The sequence below is a fragment of the Leptonotus elevatus genome, chromosome 9 (assembly GCF_054856555.1).
Source record: "Leptonotus elevatus isolate MCC_2025b chromosome 9, RoL_Lele_1.0, whole genome shotgun sequence".
In the NCBI taxonomy this organism is placed as follows: domain Eukaryota; kingdom Metazoa; phylum Chordata; class Actinopteri; order Syngnathiformes; family Syngnathidae; genus Leptonotus; species Leptonotus elevatus.
This window is the reverse complement of record NC_141247.1, coordinates 20682036-20709511: the sequence shown is the minus strand read 5'-3', so window position 1 is coordinate 20709511 and position 27476 is coordinate 20682036. Positions and strand designations below refer to the sequence as shown.

At 40.3% G+C, this 27476-nt stretch overlaps 1 protein-coding gene across 1 annotated transcript; it reads right to left on the bottom strand.

The window, feature by feature from the left end:
* Positions 1-466: 466 nt before the first annotated feature.
* Positions 467-24088, bottom strand: kctd12b (potassium channel tetramerisation domain containing 12b). Its single transcript, XM_086084769.1, has 2 exons — positions 22685-24088; positions 467-2856 (listed from the first exon to the last, which is right to left on the bottom strand). The coding sequence occupies exons 1-2, from the start codon at positions 23535-23537 to the stop codon at positions 2258-2260; spliced, it is 1452 nt and encodes a 483-aa protein (XP_085940895.1). The 5' UTR covers positions 23538-24088; the 3' UTR covers positions 467-2257.
* Between the last annotated feature and the right edge of the window lie 3388 nt (positions 24089-27476).

Here is a 27476-nt window from a genome sequence, read left to right as displayed (position 1 = left end):
GGTACTTTTTTCACGCTGCTGCACGGAATCACTACAATGCAGTAAACTATATAGCAGTGATTTAGCTCATGCTATTATTTATTCAACATCTTCATCTATTTAACTTATAGTAACAACAGTTAAAAATGTTAGCAGATACAGTACTAGTCTGCAGGTGTTAGATATCACTGTCCTAGTGTCTAATGGAATATAATGTAAACTATAAATAATAGGCATTGGAAAATGCGGCTAGCTCGGGAGATGCAAATGAAATTATCGTGACAAGGTGAAAGGAAAAGCAGCCCTACGCACACACCTGCTCACTCCCCACTGAAGGCGGCTGAATAGTTTATGCATTGGTTCACACAGTTATGTCATTATTATTCCCCACTCCGGCCCCGCTAAGAACCCATTTTGCTTCGCGGTACACTGCATTCTCTGGCTGAACGCTCCCCCATTGCGAGCTGGAAGATAATGTAATCACAAAAATGGACAAAAACGGCTCAGCCTTTTTAATCACAAGCATTGGAGACGGAAAAAGCTTTGAACTCGACAGTGACGGCTTCGACATTTTGGATGATTATCAACAGGAAGTTCAGCACTCGAAAAATGTTCTTTTATCGTTTTATCCTGCAGGCGTGCGCATTTCTTAAATGTTGAATGTGAGTCATCCTCGGAGGAAATGTGATGATTTGGTTGGTCACGTCTTCAATCTTCTTGTTTTCTTTCTTCGAAAGTCTGTGAAAGTATTTTTGCAGATGCTGGACTTAAAAGTGTGCGGTTTTCATGTTCTTGATGTACGCCATCTTCCTTGGACATATCAAAAACATGCATCAGTTTCATTGACGACTCCAGGAACCCGGTATAAGTCACTCAACATTTTTCCACGTTCACGCTTGAAAAACAAAACAGAGTTTTAAAATAGATCTTAGTTGGTTGTTACACCAAAATAATTCATGACATGGCGTGCATGTAAATGTCTAAATAACAAAACTGGTTATACTGTAGCTCCTTTTGGACTCTACCCGCTCTCACAGTAGCAAATTAAAAATGTATGCTATCATTGTTCCGCCCGTTAACAAATCAACATTTCAAGATAAGATGTCATTTTACAGGTAGAAGCTAGTATTTTTTTTTTCCAGTAAAATTACTGAAATAATGATGAATGATGTGTGAAACCATGGCTTTAGCTTGTGACATTTTAATGGGGTGCGTAAACAGTTAATAATATAATTAAATATTTTTGGGACAAATTAACTCATTCACTGCCATTGACGGCTATAGACGTCCCAATTATTTTTTTTTTCTATTAGTTTAACATGTTTTTCCACTTTTGTTAACAAGAGTATGAAAACCTAGAAAAAAATATTGTACATTTAGAACAGATATAAAATTTGTGATTAATCGTGATTTAACTATTGAAGTCATGCAATTATTTACAATTTTAAAAAATTATCGCCTGATGCGATAAAACAAAAAAGGAGAAAAGATTGTTAAAAATTAGGGTCGTAAGGCGATTACAAATTTTAATCGTAATTAATCGCATGACTTCACTAGTTAACTCACGATTAATCACTATTTTTATATCGGTTCTAAATGTACAATAAAAAAAAATTCTAGGTTTTCATACTCTTGTTAACAAAAGTGGAAAACAAATGTTAAACTAATAGAAATAGTTCAAATTTATTTTTGACGTCTATAGCCGTCAATGGCAGTGAATGAGTTAAGTGAAATTGGATCATGTTTCTGCAGCACTCCTGTCGATCACTCCAGTGCGTCAGGACAGATGAAAATTTTTTAAAATATGTGTGGAAATATGTCAATTGATTTACATGTTTTAATGTAATTAATTTAGTTACAATGAATTATCCAATTTATCTATAAAAAAAATCATAATACAGTATTTATAAACTTATGTATTTTACATTTATAAAAGTTGCATTCGCATTAGATTAAGTAGCGTTTCTTTGCTGTTTTCCATCTAAAATTTCATTAATATTCGCTTTTTTAAATAATTCCTCAAAAAATTCTGTTTGGTCTTTTTTTCTAAAAAAATTTCTAGCATTTCCATTCAGTTTTATTTGTGCATTTCTTGAAAATTTGAATGAAAATGGGTGGATGGAAATCCCACTAGTGTACTGCCTTGCTGAGGGGATCTACTGTAATTAAACAGGGGACGTAAACTTACCAAACAGCGGTCACAAAAAAAGTGGATGCAAGCACCATGAAAATATTGCGGACTTTACTAAGAAAACGGCCATGTTGAAACGGACGCACACTACGCGTTGTACTTCTTGAGCAAGTCATTTTGCCAGTGCCTCTTGCGGTCTGGAAACACTTTGGGCATGCGGATCTTTTTGAAGTCATCGATGCATTTCTTTAGATCCTCCTCCAGCATCTTTCTCTCCTCCTCATCCTCGTTCACCGCAGCAGGAGGCCCTCCATTCTCTCGCGGGAGAAGCCGGGGCAGCGTCTTAAGGTGGAGGTTGGTCGGGCGCTGGGGGCTCTCGGCGGGAGGCGGGGTCGAGGGAGGACTGGGGGTAGGCGACGGTTTGGGCGACGGCAGCGGCTGGGTCGGGACAATGGGGGGCGGAGGGGGGAGTTCGGGGCTTCCTGGGGGAAGTGATGGAGGAGAAGGCAGTGGAGGGGTGAGGGGAGGAGGTAGGGAGTCGAGGGGTCGTGGTTCGGGTATGTCCGGCGTTGGGATGCTGCTACTTTCTGGGAGGCTTTGGGTTCGACCGCCGTTGCTGATGGCGCCGTTGTTGCTGCTGCTGGGCTCCACCGAGGCTGATTCAGCCTGAGGTTTGGATGTGGCCGCTTCAGGGAGAAGGCGGAAATCGGAAGTCGTGTTGGCCTTGGGGATCACTGATGAACCACCTGAAGAAGGAGAAAGCAAAGTTGTTTCACTTCATGCTCATTTTGGGACTCTTATTATTCATCAAAAAGTTGCCGAATAAATTGACGCATTCACTCACAGCCATTTTCACTGAAGCATCCCCCTTCGCTCCCGGCTGTTTTACTGGATTTTGACTGATTTTGCAAAACCCACAGAATATTCTGTTCTATTGCTATAAAAAGATTAGAGTCTCTTCTTTCTTCAGGTTAAAAAAAGTATAATTCTATCTGTTTCCGTTTTGCAGCAATTAGCATTATTCACAAATCTGTTTAAAACACTGGGGAAAAGAGCTTTTTTGCAACATGGCCTTGGTTGATCTCTTATACTCTGCTGCCACCTGCTGGCCGTTTTGGAAACAACTACCATTGCTTCAAGCGTTCTCTTACGTTTAGAAGCGACATCTAATGCTCTAGCATTTAAAAAAAACACACACATTAAAAACGTATAATTACGTTTTTGGGATCATTGTACTTGTTGGCTGATGACAATTTTCGGCAGAAGAAAATAATATAAAAAACTATATAACACATAAAATATTTTTTTCTCTCCAATGCATTTCAATTGTCATCAGTTATATGCGGATTTTCACTATTCACGGGCTGGCCTGGTCTCTTTTCACCAAGAATAACGGGAATGGCGCACATTTTATTATATATATATTCATTATTTATATAAATCTATAGATTTGTGTGTAATAAATAATGAGACCAGTGTCACACGTGTACAACTGCTATAAATGGTTAGAATACATAAAGGTAAAAAAAAAAAAGGCAAATATTGGCCATTTGACCGATTATTTTGATGTTTGAAGGGCAATAATTGGCCAAAATAATCGTTATAATAATTAGAAGGGTTATAATAATTAGAGAGAACATTTCCTTCATTTTCATTGTCAAACAATATCATACATCAGCTTTCGGGGTTAATTTTAAACATATTTTGGTATTGAATTGTAACAATTATGACATTTTTCATTAAAATACCGCAATGAAAATAAGATAACATTGTATAAGAAATTACAACGCGGGGAGATAATAACTGAAATTATCCGTCCGTGCAGCAAGATTATAGATAATGAATGTGTTTTGCCTTGTTATAAGTCAAATAATAAAGACATAATAATTGTTATTGTTTTGTTTGCCTAATCGAAGCACATCATGTGGCTGGAAAATAAAAGAGATATTTCGTCTCTCAGTGAGCGGGGAAAAAGGAAGACTAGCGGGGAAAATAACTCACCGGGAGAGAAAACTGAAGCAAGACAAAGGAAATGGAGGACCGCTGCTTGTGTGTGCGTTCACGATTCCACGGCGAGGTGCGAAAACCTCTCGCGGGAGCAGAATGAGACATTTTTCACGATTTGTCATCTTTGTGTGAATAATTGCATGTTGTGTATTTTTTCCAAGTCACACTTCATTTCCGGTAATCAGGTAAGGTTTTCATTTTCGGAAACATTAAACATAAACGGTAACGATTGCTGGTAAAAATATTCTTAAGATAACCCAGACCAAGGTCCTTCCATGCCAAACTCGGTGTACTTGTTGATAGTGATGACACAACACAAAATCTCAAATTTTAGCTTAATCGGAGCAGGAGTCTGCGAGCTACGGATCGACGAATTTGGACATTTTCCTCAAAAAGGGGCGTGGCCGCCTTCCTTTGAACCCTTATATATCAGGAACTAGTGGGTCAATCATCACAAATCAGATATCGTTGGAAAGGGAATACAACAAGGATTTAGAAGATTGGTGCATATTATAGCAACTGTTAGGTAACAACCAATCACGGCTCACTTGTTTTCTGAAACGGAGTCGTGATTGGTCATGAGCTCATTTCTGCGCAACTGTAGTGCCATTTTCAGTCAACAGGGCAAAATGGCCACCCCCTGAGATGGGGGGTGTCAGGCGATTCTAATTTTTAATCGTAATTAACTCATTCACTCCCAGCCATTTTCACTGAAGCAACCCCCTTTACTGGATTTTGACTGGTTTTGCAAGGTCCACAGTTGTGTTCTATTGCTATAAATAAATAAAAAGATTAGAGTATTTTCTTTCTTCAGGTAAAAAAAGTATATTTCTATCTGTTTTCGTTTTGCAGCAATTAGCATTAGAATATAGCTAAGTTTCATCATTATTCACAAATCTGTTTAAAACACTCCATCGCCCTGGTTGATCTCTTATACTCTGCTGCCACCTGCTGGCCATTTTTTAAATAACTACCGTTGCTTTAAGAGACCTCTTCAGATCAGAGGCTGCATCAAAGCCTTCTGTATGCTCTAGCATAAAAAACTTTGTATTTTCTTTTTTAACGTATAAATACGTCTTTGGGACCATGGTTATATTTAAAATAGAACGTATGTATACGTTTTTGGCAGCAAATGAGCTAATCGCATGACTTCAATAGTTAACTCTACAAATTTTATATCTGTTCAAAATGTACAATAAAATGTACAATATTTTTTTAACATCAATTTCATACTCTTGTTAACAAAAGTGGGGGAAAAAGGTTAAACTAATAAAAATATGGCTACATCTTTTAGTCATTGATAGTCATTTCATAATAATTCTTAAAAAATTGTTAATATTAAAAATATGTAATGTACTGTGAAAAAATGTATAAATGAGTGTGATATTATTTTGTGTTGAGGTCATTTTTCTGCCACTAGATGGCATAATTGCATTTGTAAGACATTGGTGACAGCTTCTTTTCATATTAAGAGCTATATAATCGTTACCATGAAGTAACTTGTGAAATTCAGCACATTTTTTAAATTGTAAAATACAACCTGACCCCAGTGTCCACAAATATATGCATTATTATTATTATTATTAATTTTTAAGAGTTTGCTGCATTGCCAAGTAAGGGGCATTAAAACAAAATCAGCGGCGTTAAAGAAACTTTAAATGAACTCAAAATTAACTCACACATTTAAATTAACTCAAAATTAACTCACACATTTTGACAGCCCTAATAAAAATGCATCCATTTTGTTGCTTAACTGATATTCCACAAATCAGAATGCGTTACTGACATGAGTCAAAGCTCAGGTATTGTGTGAGCGATTACTTGAATTTTTCAATTCCAACTAAGGCTTCATTTTTTTTCCCCATCATACATGGGAGGGACAGAATATCCAACACCTCTCAGTGTGATTCACTGCAGCGCCATTCCACTGCAATGATAACCATATTGTAAAAACTAATGCCTCTCTGTCAGTGTCACTCAAAGCTTTATCGACACAACTCTAGCGGGTGAATGTCATTACATTGCGCAGGTATGTGTTTGTATATCTCTCGTGCCCCCCCCCCCCCACCCCCCTTCATCATGCTAAATGATAACGACAGCGCCGCATGCATACTGCGCATTCAGTCGCATGATATTAAATCACACGTGCTAGCTGCGGAAGTCGATGAAAATCCCTGAAGTGCTAATCTGAAATAGCAAGCCACTAGATGCCTCCACCCAAAGTGTGAAATGACACACACTCGCCTCGGCTTCTCCGCGAACGTCAACATATGACAAAGTGCAGTCCGCCTTATGTGTTTGTGCAATTATGCGTGGGCACGCTAGCATGCGAGGCCTGATGTGTCTTTGTACTCTTAAGCATGTCCAGGGCATTTGAAAAGTGGGACGGATAAAGACAGACAGAAAAGGGAAGGCGGAGCTGGCACGAGCGTGTTCTCCACCCGCTGCTTCAGTGTGCACAGCGCATTCCAAATCTGCTGTAATGAATACATGTGTTTGAGGATGCCTGGCCGTGGGAGTACGGGGGTTTAGCAGTGTCGGAGGAATAATCCACTGGGGGATGGGCTCCATGATTTCCTCCATCGCTAAGCCTTGTGGAGGAGAACAGCGAAAGAGAGCACTCAACCTTTTTTTTTTTTTCTCCTATAGGCCACTTCTCCCGGGGATGTATGCAAAAGCCAAAGTAGTTTCTCACACATCCACTCTAGCGTTCTCCCATCTGTGCAATGTGACACACGGCTCCGCTGCCATCATTATTGCTATTAGCACCTCCAACGTGTCGGCGCGGCTGACATTTAGCACCTTGATGTCACTGAACGTCCTCCAGAAGGTTTGTTAGGTTGTTCAGCCCGACTGAATCGAGATGTTTGACTCAAATAGGGCTGTCATCTTTTGATTAATCAGAAGAAATGAACGCTGCAGCTGCAATTAGAGTCAGCTTTAAAATTAAATATGTTTAGGGTGGAGTAAATCATAAATATAAAGATTTCTTTTAAGCATTTGTAAGTACTTTGTTGTTTTGAGGTTCGTTTTTATGGTGGAACCAATGTTCGTTATGTGCGTGTTGTACGGGGACGCTAAAGATTTTGGCTTTGATCCTTCCTCGGGTCTCCTGACAACCTCACGATTCTGAAGTATTCGGTTTAGGTGAACGGTATGGGATTTTTAATAGGTTTTAGGTGAACTAATGAATACACACTCACACGCACGCACGCATGCACACACACACGCATACACAAGCACATACTCACCCACATACAAAATAAAAATTAATTGAAAAAAAAGAAAAAAAGAGCAATGATGATGACATGTCAAATCGGTAAAATTACCGAATGAACAATACTGAGCTCTAAAAAAAAAAAAAAGATTGACACATTGCTACGTCATTCCTCCTAAGACTAGCGAAAGCCAGCCTGAAGAGCTGCCGTTGTGGCTGTTGGAAGAAGTTAAAAAGCTACGGCCGATGAGGTAACATATTTGCAATCATATGCACTCTTTCTGTTAGTATTTACGATGGCTTTTGGAAGCAGTGCACTATCGTTAGCTCGCTACAACGCTAGCGCGAGTCCATTAGCATGCAATCATCGTTAACGTGTTAGCAGGCTTATTTAGTGGATGTTACCAGGCCTATATGGCAAATGGAAGTTATTTTTGGATTGTTTATATCTTCATGTTCTCTATAAGAATTATCCATCCATCATCTACCGCTTATTTGGGGTCGGGTCGCGGTGATATTCAGTCTTTCACGGCAAAATACTTTACTTTGCAGTATTTATTAATAATTTGCTCAGCCGAAATTTTTTTTTTGTCAATATTTGAAAACAGATTATCTCAACTAGGGGTGTGAATTGCCTAGTACCTGGCGGTTCGATTCGTATCACGATTTATAGGTCGCGATTCGATTCGATTAATCCCGATACGAATCTTTAAATTGATGATTGCGATTTTTTTTTTAACTCTTATTTTGAAAATACTAATCAGTAAACTTGTACATGTTCACTGTAATATTTATTTATCTGAAATTTCAGGTTGCAGTCGGTTTCATGTTTGAACAGCACTGAAATAAAATATTAAGGCTTAATGTTCCATTAATATAACATTCTTCTATGCTTAATGTGTGAATCCTAACATTAAGTAAGACGTTTTGTTGAATATTCCCATAAAAATTTGATGTTTAAAAATCGATTCGGCCTAATATTGAATCGATTCGAGAATTATTGGTGAATCGATTTTTTCTAACACCCTTAATCTCAACTGTGTTTTTTTTTTCTTCTTCAACTGTGTTTTCAATTGCATCATGTTTGAACCACGTTTCATTCGTTATTTCATTGGTTCTGTGACTATACAATCCCATGAAGTATGATGTCAAGTAAATGTCAAAAAGCTCTTTTTTTCCCTTCTTTTTTTGCCAGTTACCAGTAATGTAATCGACACCATCCAGACAGTCTAACTAATTAAACCGCATGTTCGCAAACAGCATAGAGTTTTAAATGACTAATAACGACGCGGCACTTGCTTTGCAAGGTTGAAATTCACATGACCACATTGTACACAAATGACCAGTCATTTAAATGTGAAGCACACACGCACGCACTTTCTCCTATTATGAAGATAAAGGAGCAGAGCACTAATTACAAAAAAAGGTGCACCAGCGGCCCGGTATGTGCTGGCTGAAAAGGATGAGCAGTGTGTTGAATGGTGGCAACGTTTGAAGGGTACTTGCACTACACAATGCTCAGTGGAGGTCCACAATCCACATTGTATCTTCTTTCATGCATCGAGCCGCCAAATGTCAGTCAAACAATGACATTTCTCAGAGGAGCGGTAGGCTTGCAAGTAAAATGTTGGCAGTATTGGGGCAGTTTTCCTTAAATGCGGAGAGAGAATACAAACGGGGAGTGTTGGGACCACAATGAAAAGAAACACATGTTGAAATGAGACATTAGAAGAACAAAGCCATAATGGGATTTGATAATAAAGTCAGACTATTAGGAGAAACTCATTTGTTTTTTTGTTTGTCTTTGGAACAAGATAATGGTTTTACTTTTAACGTAAGTGAGTGTCAAAATTCCCACAGGAATCTGAACGTCACATCTTAGACAAGCAACCACCGTGTCTCTTCGAATGCTGCCTTAAACCAAATGGTTCCCAAACTTTATTGTACCAAAGGCACCAATTTTATTTTTATTGTATTATCTTCTGCTATCTAATAGAAGAACATTCAATTGTGCTGAATGTCACTATATACTGCCATAGACAGCTGAACAAGGATATATTTGTCATTAATGACATTCTTAAAAGTGCTGAGTCTAAAGATTCCCAAATTGGGTGAAATAGCTCATCCAACCGGGTCCAAAAGGGACAGAGCCAATGCTGGGTTATTGAGTGGGTTGAGGATTTGACCTAGCACGTTGGGTCAAGTTTTTGATCCAACAAAGGGGGAAAACTACCCATACGGATGAGTTACCATCGGCGAAAAATTATGCTCATTTTATTAGCAACATATTTTAACGTTTTGCCTGACCAGGGTTTGAACTCCAATCCCTGTACAGTATCCAAATACAGCACTAACTTTTTCTATGAATGTTACATTCAATTTACTTCAAGAGCCCAAAATGGTGAACCCAACCAGCTGGGCCAAAATGTTTGTCCAAACGTTGGGTGAAAGTTGCCCAATCTGCTCAAAATCCACAGCTAGGGGTAAGGTAGGAAAATAACTAGGGGTGTAACAAAAAACGGTTTGAACCGGGAACAATTTTTGATTTCAACGAAGCGAGCGTATCGAATGGAACCGAATCGTTCCACTTTGGAATTTGTCAAAACACTACGACGACCTATTAGGGCCACGTATGAATATATTATTATACAATATTCGGAGGAAAAAACTCGTAAATTTGCGACTTTATAAAGTGGCAAATTTGCCACTTTATTAAGTGGCAGATATGCGAGAAGAAAAAAAACGTACTTAGTCTAATATGTGAGGATTCAAAACTACTTATAAAATGAAAAAGGCAGGATGGAGACGGATTCATTCTTAATTTAAACTTTACTCGTCATACACGGCAGCTAGAGCGACAACACTTCCTGATCCCCTAAACACTAACCAATCAGAAGCTAGCATACTTTAGGTAAATGAAAGTGAATGACGGAGAAGCAGACACATCAACTTGTACAAAAAAACATACCAAAATGTACCAATGTGTAAATAATAATTCTGTAAACATGTCAATAATTATTTTAACAAATTAACTTAAAATGCTTGATCCTCAGGATGTGGACCTTCGCAAAGCGAGGCGTCTTTGTCGCTGGCAGCGCCCAACGCTTCAAAGTTCGAATGCTTAACATGATTTGGTTAAAGCAATTACTATCTCCTTAAAACCCGACCGAAAAGTATTAGCACAAACATTCAACTAGTACGCTACGTGTATTTCTTGTAAGTTTCTGAGTTTTTTTCTCGCAAATCTGCGACTTTATGAAGTGGCAAATTTGTGAGTTTTTTTCTCGGAATATTGCCCCCACACTCTAAAAATAAAACACACACACATCAAATCCTCTTTTACTGGAGAGATATATCTTAGGAGGAAATTGCAAATTTACAGTACTGACAAGTTATTTCATGTGTATGTAAAAATAACAAAATCATCAACACCATACCCTCTCGAAATGAGCCGTACAATATCAAATCGAAATACCACCGAGTCAAACCGAATCGGTCCTTGAATCATTCCGCATCCCACCATGGAAAACCATACCGAATCATCTTTTGTGGAGAGATACACGCCCCTAATAAAAATAACCCATCTTTTTTTTCTTGTTTCAAGAATTTGCTACACGAGAGCGCCACGGCAGAAAAACACAGCGTGCGTCCCTAATCTTTCAAACAACATTTAATGAGCTAGGTTAGCAAACCAGGACTTGCTACAGAAAACACAACATGTAGCCAGTGATAAGTCTTGTGACCTGACGACAGGGAGGATGGCAAACACAAAGATCACACCATCTCCATGGAAACGTCACTGCGGTGTGAAAGAGGCAGAGCTTAAGTGGATTGTTACGTGTCTACAAGCGATACGGGGGCCTTTCATCCGTATCTTGAGGTCTTACGTATGGTGCCTTCCACAACATTTTGCCCGCCGTTAAAATTTGTTTTACACGTAATTATTCATCTCGTAGCTCGCATATCTCAACATCTACTTTGTGAAATGATCCACGTGCTTGGCCTCGCCACCTCCAGACTTCACACTGACAAGCTTTTCACTTTGATTACCATCAGAGCAACAAAAAAAAAAAAAAGACGTGGGCGTGTAATTAGACATTTTGACGCTACACTCTTTTTGCGGCTGAATTTACATGCTCAAGTCCCCCGGCTTCAAAAACCCCACTGGAGTGTACTTGTGAGTCTCGGAGCAATTACGAAGCTGTCAATCTACATAATGTCGGAGGTAATGAGTGACAAACAGCAGGTGAGGCGGGAACGCTGCCAAATAGGAAGCGCTAAGGCGGAGCGCCGAGTTGAAACCAACCTGGACGCCCGTCATTTATAAAGCTAATGAAGCTCTTCGTTGCTGTACCAAAACTGAAAAGACGACTCCATATTTGGACCAACGGAAGCTGATTGACATGTTTCATGTGGATCCAAGGGCTTCTGTCCAACTCATGCCGAGTTGAAGGCGAGGGGAGACAACCAACATGACAGCGGCGCTAAGGACAAAGCTGAACCTTGAGATTACTGATAATTAGACAGGCAGATTAGTCTCCAGATGGCTGAGAGGTGAATCCCAGCCTAGCAACAGCCAACACTGACACATTTACAACTTGCCGCGTACACCTTTGTATACCTTTGACTGCTTTGGTGCATCGTTCGCAAATCTGCGCATAGTTCAACGTCAGCGTGGAGGAAAACGGAAAGTGCTACCGGAAATAAAATCAGGTGATAGGGAAATAATCACAAGTGATGTGTAGAAATTGATAACATGTATAATTTGTTGATTTTATGGCTTATACGCCACATCCAACATGGCAGACGCGCTGACATAAACGGAACATCTTGCTCTAGAATAAGAAAATTGATTTTAAATTTATTTTCCAAAGGTTCAAATGGCTCTTTAGTTCCTGACCACAATGTAATATGTCCCTCCTCACTTGCCGTACTCTGATTGTACCATGGACAGTAAACACGTAATGTAGAAAAGCTAAACGTTGCGTAGTGTCTGAAAACAGCGATCAATTTATGGTTGACATGTTTACTTATGCTCACTTCAGAAAATATTAGAACGATCGTCACAATATTTCCAATCAGTCAGTCAGTCAACGTGGAAAATGCTTTGTCCATGAAATCTAAACTATTGAGGTGATAGTTCTTAACTCTTTGACCGCCAAAAACGTTAAATAACGTTTAGTAAAATCCAAATGAGTGCCGTCAAAGACGTTAACTAAGTTTTTTTTTTAAACGGGTTAAGGTCCACATACATTTTGGTAAATGATAATTGCAGTTTTGTAACATTTACTTTTCGACTGTCCTGTGTGCTGTCAAACCTAGAGTACAGAAGTTTTTTTAAATGGAATAATTATTTTAAATAATGAAATCCATTACGTATTAATATGAATAACTGAAGACAAAATGTATTCACAAAACATTTTCACATTGTTTTTCTCTTCCTTTCACCTTCCCTGTTGCTGCTCTTGTTCTTCTTGACATTGTCTACGACCTTATATGTCTCTAATTGCCTCTTTATCACAAAATATGCCACCGGCCTGACTAAACCATTCACTTTGCCTAATGCTATGCTCGGCGCAGTCATAAATTTCACTTAATCACACGTTTATGGTTCTTGAGGGGAAAAGACGCAATACGGCGGAGATGCCGGGGGAGTGTATAATAAATATCGTAAATATCAAATCTGCTACAAACCTCGTTTGTACCTTTTCTTTATCATTATAATAAAGCTGCAATTTTAAGGGCTATTTAAGATAATTTCTAAAGGTTCGAGACATTTTATCACATCCATCGATTCTCTGTACTGCTTGTCCTCAATGGGGTCGACGGTGAGATGACTTTGGGCAACAGCCGGAGTGCACTCAAGACCGGTCACCAGCCAATCGCAGGGCACATTTAAATTCACAACCATTCACATGCGGAAATATGGACAATTTAGTCTTCAGTAAACCCAACATAAACATTTTTGGAATGTGGGAGGAAGAAGTCCCCGGAGAAAACCCACACAAACACATGAAAACTCCATACATGAAAAGCGGAACCCAGATTTAAACGTCTTGACTGTGAGGCAGACGTACTAACCACTAGTCCACTGTGTTTTACTTTTATAGTACTTTTCACCGAATGGATAGCACACTTGCTTTACAGTTCTGCATGTATATATATTTGTATTTGCCGATTTTACATCATGAATATTTTCACATATATACATATGTACAGTGGACCCCGCTATTTGTGGGTAATAGGGACAAGGCCGGCTCAATGATAACAAAAATCAGCATATTAACAGCCATTATAAATGTCTAGAAAAAAAAAAGATTCAGATTTTTTTTTTTTAACCCAAACAATTTTTGGGAAAAAAAATGGGGATAGCACGCTAGCACTGGGCGGTTAGCATGCAATCATCATTAGCAGGCTTATGTCGTGGATTTTAACAGGCCTACAGGGCAAATGGAACATATTTTTTGATTGTTTATATCTTTCTGTTCTCTAAGAGAATTATTTTGTGTTATTTAGCTCTTTAACTCATTCACTCCCAGCTATTTTCACTGAAGCAACCCCCTTCGCTCCCGGCTGTTTTACTGGCTTTTGACTGATTTTTCAAGGCCCACAGAATATTGTGTTCTATTGCTATAAAAATATGAAAGATTAAAGTCTCATCTTTCATCAGGATAAAAGTATATTTCTATCTGTTTCCGTTTTGCAGCAATTAGCATTCGAATATAGCTAAGTTTCATTATTATTCACAAATCTGCTTGCTTTCAACATGGCCCTGGTTGATCTCGTATACTCTGCTACCACCTGCTGGCCGTTTTTGTAATAACTACCATTGCTTCACCCGTTCTGTGCAGTTGAGCGGCTGCATCAAAGTCTTCTGTATGCTCTAGCATTTAAAAAAAAACATTTTAAAAACGTACAAATATGTCTTTGGGATACTTAAAACATTTCAAAACATATTCATACGGTTTTGCGAGCAAATGAGTTAATATGGTGTTTTCTGTATTTTGTACAGTTCTCACGGCATGCTTAACCACAATAAATGCCTGTTTTAACAAGAACCACTTGGACTCATTTTCGACTGGAGTTTTGTTTAACAGTTGAATTTCACAGAAGTATTTTATTCAAGGATCAAAGTACGCTATTAGCACAGTCTTTGATTTAAATATAGTTTCTATTTGATTATTTTACACTAATTCCAATATTTTAGTCAAAAAAATGTCTGTTACAAAAACGTGATTAATTGCGATTAATCGTGATTAATGATAGAAAAACATGCGATTAATGAGTTAAAACATTTTGTGTGGATTTTTTCCATCCATCCCAACAAAACTGTCAAATCCAAGAACCAAACATCTTCCATGCAATAAGGCCGTCGAGATTCGTACAATTCCCGCACCCAACAGGACTGTATGTGTGAATGGCCATTAATCGCTGCTTGCAACTTTCGTTGCATGTTGACTTCCTCCTTGTATGCGGGCCAATATGTTCTCTAGCAGATGTATAGACCGTATGCTAAGAGAAGGAGGTGTACCCACGCTGGAGGACATAGCAGTGTGGTAGGTACACATCTGGCCCAATGCCTGACTCACTAAAAATAGTCCAGCGCACAATGAGATAAGGATGCTCGGAGCCAGCGTCGCCGCACCCGGATGCATGTGAGCTTACATGCAAGCGTGGGTGTTGTCGTCAAGGCTGACATGCACACTCAAAGGTTCTGACCTTACCAACGCAACAAAAGCGAGAAGACTTTGTGCGTCACATGTTGATGGAGAAAATAATAGCGCTAATGTACGCCCGGGGCGCTCTCGCTCCCATTTCCCACATTATTTGTTATCTCTCCTCCCAGTTAATAAGTAGCAAAGATGCTTTTCTTATTACCACAATCTCTTGATTATTACTGTCAAGAGGGAAAGGCGGAGGCAAATGGCGCGTTTGCGTGTAAACGCGTTACGAAAGATTACAATGAGGAGTGAAAAGAAGCAAGACAATCACAGCTCCTAATCGTTGGCTTCATGCGGGAGGCTTACTGCACGTCTTCCCTCCCTCTGCGTCCGTGTTTGTGTGTGTCTGAGTTTGTGTTGGCTTCATTGGTGCCAGCTGCCTGCTCAGCATAATGGCAAACTGGGGAGCGCATTGCCCTCGTGTGCACCCCGAGCAGAGCAAACATAGAATCTGCCCCCCCCCCCCCCCCCAAAAAAAAGGAGGCTAACCTGTTCTCCAAATGCCAAAACAGAAAGTGATGGGATACTGGTCATAAAGTTACAGCTGAACAATTTGAGGGGCCATGAATAAGCAAAGAGACGCAGATGTTACAGCTGAGCACTTGAATGTAGCAGCGTGCTGACAACACATGAGGGTGCAGCCACTTTGAATCGTTCCAAAAACAACACAAAAACTGATATATACTTATTCACAAAACCTGGAACCTGGAAATGATAAGTTTATGTCTGCTAATCCAGGACTTGGCAAAAGGTCCCAAATGTTCCCAAACAGTGGCAAATAGTTGCTAATCTTTGCAATACTGTCCCAAATAGCTGCCATCTGTCTTTCGCAAACTCTTTCCCAAATATTCGAATGTTGCTAATTGTCGCTAAGCATCGCTAAAGCCCGTATCCCACTGAGGGGGCGAAGTTAGCGAATGTCAATTTCATGTGATCAGGTCAAGGTTTCAATTATTCTTCACAATTCTCAAAATGTCGTTGTAGCAAGGATGTGGGCTTTTAGTGTCGTATCTTACTGAGCGGTAGAAGCTCACAAGGATCTGCGCACATAGCATTTTTGTTGTTGTCAGGGTGTGTTCAAGGGCGCAAACCATCGTAAAGATGTTCGCAACAGTTTTAATGGTCGCAAACCCGTTTATCTTGTTGCTGAGAAAAAACATGAAAACTGTTGGCTGCTCAGTGAGTTACGGGCTTTAAGCTTTTGCTAAAATTAGCTTGCGAATGTTGATTTGTCACCACGGTTTGCTCAAGGTTCCAAACATTTTTCAGACATTCGTCAACAGATTTAATGGTCGCTGACAGTTTTTCTTGTCGCATGGACCATGTTCAAAATGAGAAAAAAAAACATTAAAAGTGTAGCCCAAAGTCTGGTGAACCTTTGGTGAACGTTTACGACCTTCAACGAACCCTGATGAGAAATCAACATCAGTGAATTACAAGCTTTCAAAATTTCCTTATGACGAGAAAAAACATAAAAACTGTGAACGTTTGCGACCCAAAACAAACTCTAACAAAAAACTCAACGTGTGCTACTTTCGCAAACACTCTCAAACGGGCTTTAAAAGTCCAGAATGTCAGAGGCAACCTCCTGCTTTCTGCCACCATTTGTCAAAAAAAACCACATAATGATATTCAAACGTCACGATACAATAAATATCACAATATTGTGGGAAGGTTGGCGTTGTATAAAGAGTGACAACAGTTGGGTTTCCATCCACCAATTTTTTTTTGAATTTTCAAGAAATGCGAAAATAAAACTGACTGAAACGCTGGAAATTCGAAAAAGAGCCCAAAATTCGCAAATAAGTTTTTACGTTTAGATGGGTTGGATTTTGAAGCGTATCAGAAAAAGGAAAATGCGACATTTGGCGATGGAATAACCGCTGGCACGACCGGATACAAGTCGCACGTTTTGACCGGATATACGTCACGCGTACGTTTGTAGTCCCATAGCAATGTCGGATGATAAAGTAAGGTATGTTTGGGGGGACGACGAAACAGAAATCTCTTTGGAATGAATTAAAGAAGCGAATATTAATGCCATTTGAGATGGAAATCTGCAAAGAAACGCTACTGTTTATCAAGAAGTACAAAAGAAAACTCAACACACGGCACAGTCGCTTCCTGGTCTTCTTCTTCTTATAAATTACTGGTGGATCACGTCTCTATTATAATGTATACCGCCACCTACAGCAGCGGAGTCCCCTCTCAAGCTTCGCAAAAGAAGAACAGATGGAAACAGGTATAAGTCGCACGTCCGTTTTGCGCATTTCCAGTAAATTCGCTTAAAAAATTCAAAACATTTGGATGGAAACCTTACTAAAGTTGTGTGTGGGGGGGGGGGGGGGGAGCACAATATTGTTGGCTCCTATTGGCTCAGCGGCGCGAAGTATCATGGTCCATGTAGTTCACAATGCTGTGTTCAGCTGAAGCGAGTGAAAAGTAATGTTTTTTGACAGAGCTTTTGAAAAACATTTGCTGGTGTAACGGATTTTATGGACGCGATAACCGCCACAGATGCCAAAACATTTCTAATAAAAATTGAACTGCAGTAATAAACTGCTTTTAATATCGGGATCGACCAACTTTATTGCCGAACATAACCCCCGCAACGGAGGGGGGTTTACTGTATATCTTGTCCTAAAAATATAAAGTTTCTCATTTTCTGGTGGCATAATCGCATTGTAAATCAATATGACTCGCATAACATGCAGGGTAATCTCATGGATCTATGTCTGTTTGGTGTAACACAATCACAGGCCGGTCAGTTTGAGCCCACTTCCTCTCTCCGAAGAACATACAGTAGTGCTTGTTCATGCAGGCATAGCTTAGGGAGAGCAGAGACGGAAGCACCAAATTCTTTGCAAAACGCTCCCCCAACCCCATCCCCATCCCCACCTCGCCTCGCTTCTTTTTTATCTCTTTCCACCTCCTCCTCTTCTCCCCCGGCCCACTTTCCAGCCCCCTTTTCCCTTTTGATGTACATCCCTTCCTGCTTTCTCCTCTGCTACCCAAATAGGGAAAGCGCTGACCCAGCTGGCTGAGAGACAAGTCGATCATACGAAAGGCGCGCTGCCATGTGGATGACAATGACAGCAGGGGGAACATGACGCGGGGCTAATCGCCGCCGGGAGGTAGCGAGAACAGACTGGTGCGCTCCACTTTTTTTATTTTTTTTGCCTTGCAGTTTTACAGCTGAATCATGAAGTGCAACGCTTCCCCGGGATGCCGTTTTAATGGAACATGCAAATGTAGCTGTTGTGCAATCAGCGGTCAATAAAACTGCGCGGTGGGTAGGGGTCGAAATGTTGCCGGGCGTCGACGCCGCTCGCTCGTATGCTGTTGAATGTCGAGTCCCGCGACGACTCAAGATGGCTAAAACACTAGGGCCTAAAATTTCACACCTCACGCATGATGACTCAGCAGCTTTGTGCTAATGACTTTCTCAAAGTAGCCTCGCATGAATTTAGTAGGAAATCCTACAAATTAGTTCAGCGCTGTAGAAGGTATGGCAGACAAGCATTTTCTTTACTGTGCATATTACACAGACAACTAAATTAAAGAAAAATAGACAACCATTCGCACATTCACAACTATAGACAATTTCGAGCAGGGGTGGGCAATTAATTTTGAAAAGGGGCCACATGAGAAACTGGAACATGCTAACCTCAACTTTGTCTATACAGTGGACTCCCGCCGGCCAGCAAATAATGAATCTGTGTATAATTGACACCATGAAAAACAATTAAAGAAAAAAAAATACATTCAAAAAAATTCTTCAAAAATGCTGATAAACATTCAATGTTTTTTTTGTTTTGAAAATTGGGTCAAAATTGGTAAAAAAATAAATAAAAAATATTTAAAATAATTTGGAGGAAAAAAAACGGAATATGTGGATCTGCGAGTGCTGAACGGTGGTCAACTGTATTTTCTTTAAAGCAAATAATGCTAAAAAGATGTACTGTTCTGTAAAAAAAAATTTTTTTAAAGTGTGATATTATTTTGTGTTGAGGTCATTTTTTTGCCACTAGATGGCATAATTGCATTTCTAAGACGTTGGAGACAGCTCTTTTTTTCTTTTTATATTAAAAGCTATCTAATCTTTAACATGAAGTAACTTGTGAAATTCTGCACATTTTTTAAATTGTAAAATACAACTTGACCCCAGTCTCCACAAATATATCCATTATTATTAAATTTATTACTGCTTAATTTTGACGTGGACAGTACAGACTTTCCAAGAAAGACACGGTCATTAATCACGCGTTTAAAAAAATGAGTGGCTCTTAGTGGAACTTTTAATTAACTCAAAATGAATGCACTGATGATTCAGTTTCAGAAACAAAAATGGTTTCCTCCACTTTGATTTGTAAATATATCACATCAATTGTTCTCAAGTATTGTCTTTGATTGTTTTTGTTCTGAATGTGGAGATGGGATTCGGCTTCTCTTTGGAGGGGCGGATCTACTTCTAGTGGGAAACAGGGCTGCAAGCCACCCCAAAATCAGAAATAAATAAATAAAATAAAATCCTAAACTATTTGCCTTATCAATGTATGATTGTTTGATTGAATGGTTTCATCGTGTTTAATACGTTTTCCCCATTGCAGTGTGGACCCGAGCACAGTGACAGAGGAATGCTGCCTGTTTGCTTTAGGCTTTGGAGACACTGCAGGCATAATACGGTCTCATTCCCAGAGGACTCTTTGTTTTCCAGGAAGGGAGCCATATGTATTTTGCAGCTGTTTTTATCCCTCCTTTCTCATTTGTTTGTGTTCTGATGAATGTTTTCATCTCAGACGGAGAGCTCAGGTTGAGCATGGAGAACTGCTCGTGTGCGATAATCTTGTGCTACATGAGTCAGAGGTTTACGAAAAGGATTTATCTCACCTACATACACTGCCGCGCAACTTGTTGTTCAGGTGGAATATAATACCCAATGTTTTGCCTGCTGCTGTTTTTTTTTTACTGACAGCAGGCAACATGTGCACTAAATGAGGAATTAAATGAATGGAAGTAATCTGGCCAACTACGGACTAAAATTGAGGTTATGTAATTTATTTATTTTTTTGGACCTACGGCTTCTCTGTACTTTATTATGTCTCTGATGCCCATTATTTTACAATCTGTTGGAAGTTTTTATTGCACCCTGCCTACACTTTTTATGCATTTCTTTTTGTGTTATTAAAAACTTTATGCCTGCTGTAATTATCCTGTATGGCGTTTTTATGATAATTATCTCTGGAAAGCACTATATAGTATAAAGAAACTGGACTTGATTTGCTTAGTGTGAAATTGCCTTTTACGTCTTGTTGTCAAATTTGTGACGTTGACAAGTCGAGACAAACAAGACAGCGTCCAAAGGTACTGCTTAATATTTCACTAAATGGCTTACATTTCGGCAGTTCAGGGTTCAAAGCGTGCATGTTGCCTCTCATATTACAAAAACATGCACCTAACACTCTAAAAAACAGTTGGGTCAAAACTAGTAACCCATTTATGGGGAAAAAAAAAAGGGACTGATACCAAATTTGGGTCAATTTGACCCAACATTTTGGGTTATTCATTGAACCCCAAAAGTTGGGTCAAATCAATAACCCACATTAAAAAAAAAACTTTGGGGGATTGTATTGTATGAAACAACCCAACTTTTTAGGTCGTCTTATGGGTTATTCAGTTCACACAACTTTTTGTTGAGAAATTAACAACCCAAAAAGTTGGGTCAAATCAATAACCCACAAAACGAGACTTTTTAGGGTTATTTTGTACAAAACAACCCACATTTTTAGGTCGTTTTGTCGGTTATTCAGTTCATACAACTTTTTGAGTGAAATGAATGACCCCAAAAGTTGGGTAAAATTAATAACCCACAAAACGAGACTTTGGGGGTTATTTTGTACAAAACAACTTTTTAGGTCGTTCACACACATTTTTGAATGAAATGAATAACCTCAAAAATTGGGCCGAATTGACCCAAGGGGCAGATTCACAAAATTGGGTCAAAAAGAACCCAATTTGGGCCAAAACTGGACAGATCCATTACATGGGTCAGATTTAGCCAACAGTAAAACAACCCAATGTTTTTTTTTATTGTTTTGTGCAATACAGCCCATGAAACCAACCCAAATAGTGTATCTGCCCGTCCTCTTTTTCTTTTTTTGTACACAAATTGGGATATTTTTTGACCTAACTGTTTTTAGAATGTGTGAATGGTCTACATTTGGCACTCTGCAATTGGCTGGCGACCAGTCCTGGGTGTAACCCGCCTCTGGCCCAAAGTCGCCTCCTGGGATAGGCTCCAGCTCACCTGAGTTCCCAATGAGGACAGGCAGTACAAAATGGATGGATTGTATGGCCACATGGTTGGTTTACTTTTTGACAAAGTGATATTAATACAAAAACTAAGCTGAAGAAAATGTCTTCCTGCTTGAGCTGGAAGTCATCAGTGTGATTGTGTGACAAGATTTAGCATCCAAAATACAGATGAAATAGAAAGAACATCCTTTATTTGACAAATCTTTTAGTTGAACACTTCATTTCAGCATCGTCTTTGAATCTAACATTTCGACGCGGGTGTTCCATCACACATTTCACAACAGATGTCAGACAAAAACCCTGAAGACTCCCAGTTTAAAAGTCCTCACACTCAATGTTTGTTATATATTTTAACAGCGTCAAACTATTTTCCCAACTGTGTGTTTTCAGCTGTTCTGGCGCAGTCTGAGGTATGTTCACCATTTGCAGACATTTCTTAAGCAGCGGCGTAGCTACAGCGGAGAGAAATCCTCAGATTTGGGCCGACTACACAGCGTAAATTCCGCCGTTTGTTTTGGCGATTCACATCAACTGACTTCAAACAATACTGACATAAACCACGACGTGACGTGACGTGACGCAGTCGAGGTGGTTATCGAGCGACGGAATGTTAACAAAGCTACAAATATTGAGCAGCGCGGTCCAAGTGGCGCCCACCCCCCCCCCCCCCCCCCTGCCTAGCGTGGGTGATAAAATTACTAAAAGGCCCTTTGGCTTGATCAATGTACACTCTCTCCTACGACCTTTTTGTTCTGTCCACTCGGTCTGTTTATATTCTGCCTTTCATTACTTTTCAGCGGTGGAAGGACCCAACAAACGGACAGTTCGGCTATGGCACAATCCCGGTCGCATGATAACAGGACATAATATCGCGGGACATGTTGCTTCTTTTAGCGCTCAAGTCCCCCTCAAGGCTTCTAAGAAGTCCAATTACGGCTGGAGTTGAGCTAGGAAAGTACAAGATGGCTACTCTTTTGAAGCCCTTTTTCTTAACGCCCCTAAAACCGAGGCTCGTGATTGAAGATAGATCATAGAAAGAGTTGTGCTTCGTCGAGGCGGATGAAATATGAAGAGGGGTTGTGCATGGGAGGTCCGTCTTCTGCTAGATGAGATGGGGGGGGGGGGGGGGGGCTCAAGCTGAAGGGGACCAGGGAGAAGGTGGAAAGAGTCGCTAGTGGGGAACTGTTCACGGGAGGGATTGCGAGGGGCCCCCCCCAAGAAGATCTACAGTACATCTACGAGGCTTGAGGCTGGAAGGGGACATTTGCAGACAAGGTGGCGGAGGGGGATTGCGGGGTTGAAAGCGTCACTCACGGTAGAACACATATTCAGTGTAGCTGGTCCAGATCTTGTCGTCCGTCTGCTCGTGGGCAAAGGCGCAGGTGCCCGTGGAGTTACAAGCCACCATGTGGAATCCGGCGTCGGCCAACTTGTCGAAGGCCTGCTCCAGGAAGGTGAACTTGAGATAGTAGCGGGACGTGTAGCGCTCCGGCGGACGGTCCGGGTCTCGGCTCTCGTTCAGGGTCTCCCCGAAGACCTCTTTGGCCAGGCAGGTCTTCCCGCAGACCATGATCCGGGCCACCCGGCGGAACTTGGCATCGGTGTGGCTGTCGCGGCCTAAGGTGTACGAACCTCGGTAGCCGATGGTGATGAAGCCGGACCGCTTCCCGTCCATGGAGCTGGGCACGAGGCTGGCGCAGGCCGTCGCCGCCGCCGCCGCCACGCCGAGCGAACCCAGATTCCGGGCGGCGTCCACCCCGGGCGAGGAGTCCTCCGGGTCGCTCTGACAGCCGTCGTCGCCCAGGGAGTTCTGCTTGCTGATTTTAGGCGCCAGTTGCTTGACCAGCTCGGGCAGGTTGAAGAACTCGGCCTCCCGCTGCAGCCGCCCCCGTTCGGGGAAGTGGTCTGGGAGGACCAGCTGCTGGTCCCGCATGTAGTCCAGGATGTAGCGGAAAAGGAAGCCGTCCCGGTCCACAAAGAAACGCCCTTTGGCGTCCCTGGCCAGCCCTTTGGCCGACTTACGGCTGAACATCTCCCATAAAAGAGAGTCTGGCACACTTGTGAGTGTGGAGTAGCGGGTTATGTACACCTGACCGCCGACGTTCAGCTCGATGATCTCCGGGAAGGGTACCTCCTCTGCTGATTTGCCACTATCTGGTAGAGCCATTGCTGACTTATTATGCGCAAAGTTCACTTGGCAAGACTGGACCTAATCGATTGACTGCAGAGCCTCCCGAAAAGTATTATGCAATTGTAAAAACTGGCAGGTAAACGCCGTTACGCGCACACTACACTAACAACCGCTTTCGACATAACTACCAAATCATTGTGCATCTCAGTTCTGTATCGTTATGTGAAACAGATATCCTGCGGAAATCCTGCTGGCAGAAGAGGAAGCGCAAGAATTTCACAAGTGTCCATAACGACTCGGACGCGTGTGTGTGCGCTCGTCCTCGCCAACTTCAATGAGGCAATCCATAGTTGGTGAGCTCCGTGGGCGTCCCGTTGACGAAGAGCCACGAGATGAAGACGACGCTCCACAAGTAGTGAGACACGAGGAAGGTGTACAGGAAGATATGAATGGCTTCCATCACTACGAGGGAGATGGGCTGCTCGGCTCGCTGCACTCTCCCTGTCTGCATGCGCGTCTCACTGGAGCTCTTCTGCGGCTTAGCGGCGCATTATTCCAGCCGCTAAACCACGCCCACGGGCGATGACGTGAGAGTACTCCCACACACACACACACACAAACACATCACCTACCCCCATCGTAACTTTCTTGTTATTAGATCTTTTTCTTGATTTGTTTACCGAATGTTAAAGCAGTCAAACGTCATCCACCGCCATTTGTATGCTTTTTTTTTTTTTTTGTATACCATTTATATGTTAATCACCTAGAGCAGTTCAGAAACAATAAGTAGCCTACATGATATGACAAAAATAAACGGTGCCTTCATTTAAATCGGACCTGTGCATTGACAAAAAAAAAAAGAAAACATTTTTTTAATTTAAATTGCATTTTTGGAATAATTTTTTTTTTAAGCCTCTAATAAACTTTTGCACGTTGGCTTTTTATTTTCAATGGAATTCAATTCAAGCAAACATTAAAGTCGCTACACTTTCCCCACGAAGTAAAGTAAATACATTTTCATCTTTATCACTAAACTAATTTCTAATGTATTCTGCCTGAAATACATCATATCAAAAAATTCATAAAAGTGTAGTTTGATCACGGTTAAAATAGGTTGATACTTAATTGCACCTATGCTATCAATACAACTCATAAAATACTGCTAAACATTTATTATACTGAAATTTAATTGTTAGCAGTAATCTAATTGAAATGAATGATTCCAAATAAAAAGCAGAAAGGACGTGAGATCAGATGAGTGTCAATGAGTAGAAGCTGCCAACAAAATCTGAACAAAATGTGATTATAGTGACATCTAGCGAGCAGTATGCAATACTGTATCTGTGTCGATTAATTTTTCACCCCCAAAAAAAAGTTTATTTGTGTTTTCTGTAAAAAAATCAAAAAAATCATGAATGATTCATCGATGGAAAAAAAATATTTTCCATTCTAACTTTAGTTGTTACAATTAATTAAAATGTGGTAATGCATGTATTTAAAATTATATTTGAAGCTAAAGCCTATTCAATAAAATATTTAGCTCTAATTATTTTTTTCAACATCAGATAAATTAAATGTTTCTTTTCGAAAACAAATTGACCTTTTGTGAATTATGGTAATAACATATTCATGTAGTTACATATTATAAAGCAAGTGCATGCCGGTTCTTCATTTGGAGCATTCCTCAATAGTCATTAGAATGAATCAATTTGGTTCCACAATCCCGAAGAGTTTGCACTTTCCTGGTGCATTTTATTTATTTATTTATTTATTTTAGAACTTTTAAATGTAGAGTGAAAGGACACAATTAAGTCATCACGAGTGCCAATTCATGTCTGTTGTGAGTAATCCCATGCTCTTTTTTTTGTGCTGACTCTGACCCCCCCCCCCCCCCCCCCCCCAAAAAAAAATCATTACAGCATTGTGATTTCCCACAGGGCTCTCCAATCTCGCGCTATTTGTAAGTAATATGACCTTACTTGAGAAAATCTGGATCGGTCCGCTCTTGCTAAACGGGCCAGCGCAGGGTGTGGAATGTGTCAAGATTGCCTGCCAAAAAAAAAAAAGGCCTTGATGGCTAAAGTCCCAGATCCCTGCAGTTCCCGTTCACGGTAATAAGCACAAACATATGCTGCTGCATGACCCTGAATCACAGTCCAGAGACTCAATACTAATCCAAATATTTCGCTTTATGGATTTAAAATGATGCAATTACTCTTATCCTTGCACATCCACACATGTTACTGGATTTTCTCCTGGCAGGTGCATCATCTCAAGATTACTATCAACCAAATAAAAAAATAAAGAGAATGACATACTGTGTTTTGTAACAACCAACTCTTGTCTTAAAGTCTACTAGCTTCATATTAACACAAAATTTAAAACGACAAACAGGCTAACAGATAGCATTAGTGTTGCAGTGTTAAAGCAATGGGCATTTGAAAATGGCTGTATTAGAAATGGCTGTATTGTACTGCCCCCAGGTGGCCAGGGCGTGCACACCAAGAGGAGCAAAAAAAAAAAAAGGCTTAAACTGCACTCAAATTATGTCATTATTTTATGTTGTTGTTAAGTAAAATATAGTGCTATTTTTATTATTATAAAACATGTCACGCACTTTTGATGTGTTTTTTTTTTACTTGTACATTGAAACAGATTATTAGTACTGTATGTCTATTCATTTCATTGAGCGAAGACGATTTGTAATAAGAGTGCTTTGAGTTATGAGTATGAACACAGGGGGAAAAAAATCATCTCAAGGCTGTACTGCTAAAAACTAATTGGCCTTATATAGCGCTTTCCTAGATAAACAAAGCTAAAATAGTAACACGATTATATATAATTAATTTAAAATGCTTTTTTCCCTCCCACTTTCCGCCCCATGTCAAGGCCCAGTTGGTGTAAATAAACTATTTGCCTTATCATCTTTAGCATAAAGTTGTAACATAGAACTCTTACATAAACAATATTTAAGTGTTTGATGGGTTGCTTTTTAGTGTGTTTAAAGTCAAAGAATTTCAAAGGGGGCCCTTGCGTCCTTCGATTTTCCTATCCGCGACAGTCAGCAGAAAAAAGTTTGGGCACTTGTGCTCTGGGGCATCGGGGTGGGCGTGTATTTGATGCTCTGCTGACTCCAAACAAGCAGATAATTGAGTTGCCACTGTGGCTCATCACATGGAGCGATGCTTCCTTACAAGACAGCCTCTCGCGCTCAACTCTGAGACGACGCTGTGAAATAAAGGGAGGATTTATGACCGGCATTTTGATCAGTGCAGCCTTGGCGGTTGCCATTGGCAACCATGTCAGAATGCAAGAGGTGTTCTTGGAAAGTGAACAGGCTGTTATATTTGTTCGTGCGTGGAGCTAGGGTGGACTCGTTGCTCTTAGTTGTACTTTGCATCATATATTTCAGCTGTTTTGTAAGTTATGCATTTTCAGGGTCACTGGAGCCAATCCTAGCTGCCAAAAGGCAGACTACTTATGTACTGTAGATTTTTTTTCAGCTATCTATTATTTTACCTTATCTTTTTTCTTTGGACAACTTTTTACATTTATTCGAAACATTTTCACTGTGAACACAACTCTTGGGATTAGACTATCCCTAACAGTTGTGACGGCTGGTTGACACGAGGTCAGAGGTAAACTAAAGGGTGCAGCAACAGTGAGGCACTCAGACCAACCATGAAACTATTATTTTTTTTATGTGGTTTCTATTTTGACTGACCTTAGTACAGCGGACCCTCAAGTTGACTACAATCCTTTGTGGCGCTGGTTTGCTTCCACGTCTCATTTCAATACACACTTTTCTCACAGGAAACTGAAGTGATAGCCTTTGTTCCGCCACAGACAAACTCTCACCATCATAAACCTTTATAAAAGGTAAAAAGGTGTCATTTCATTAATATTTCAACACTTGTACTTGTCAAACAAGTCAAAAAAATACATTACTCCTCACCGTTTGAAGATGCCCTCAAA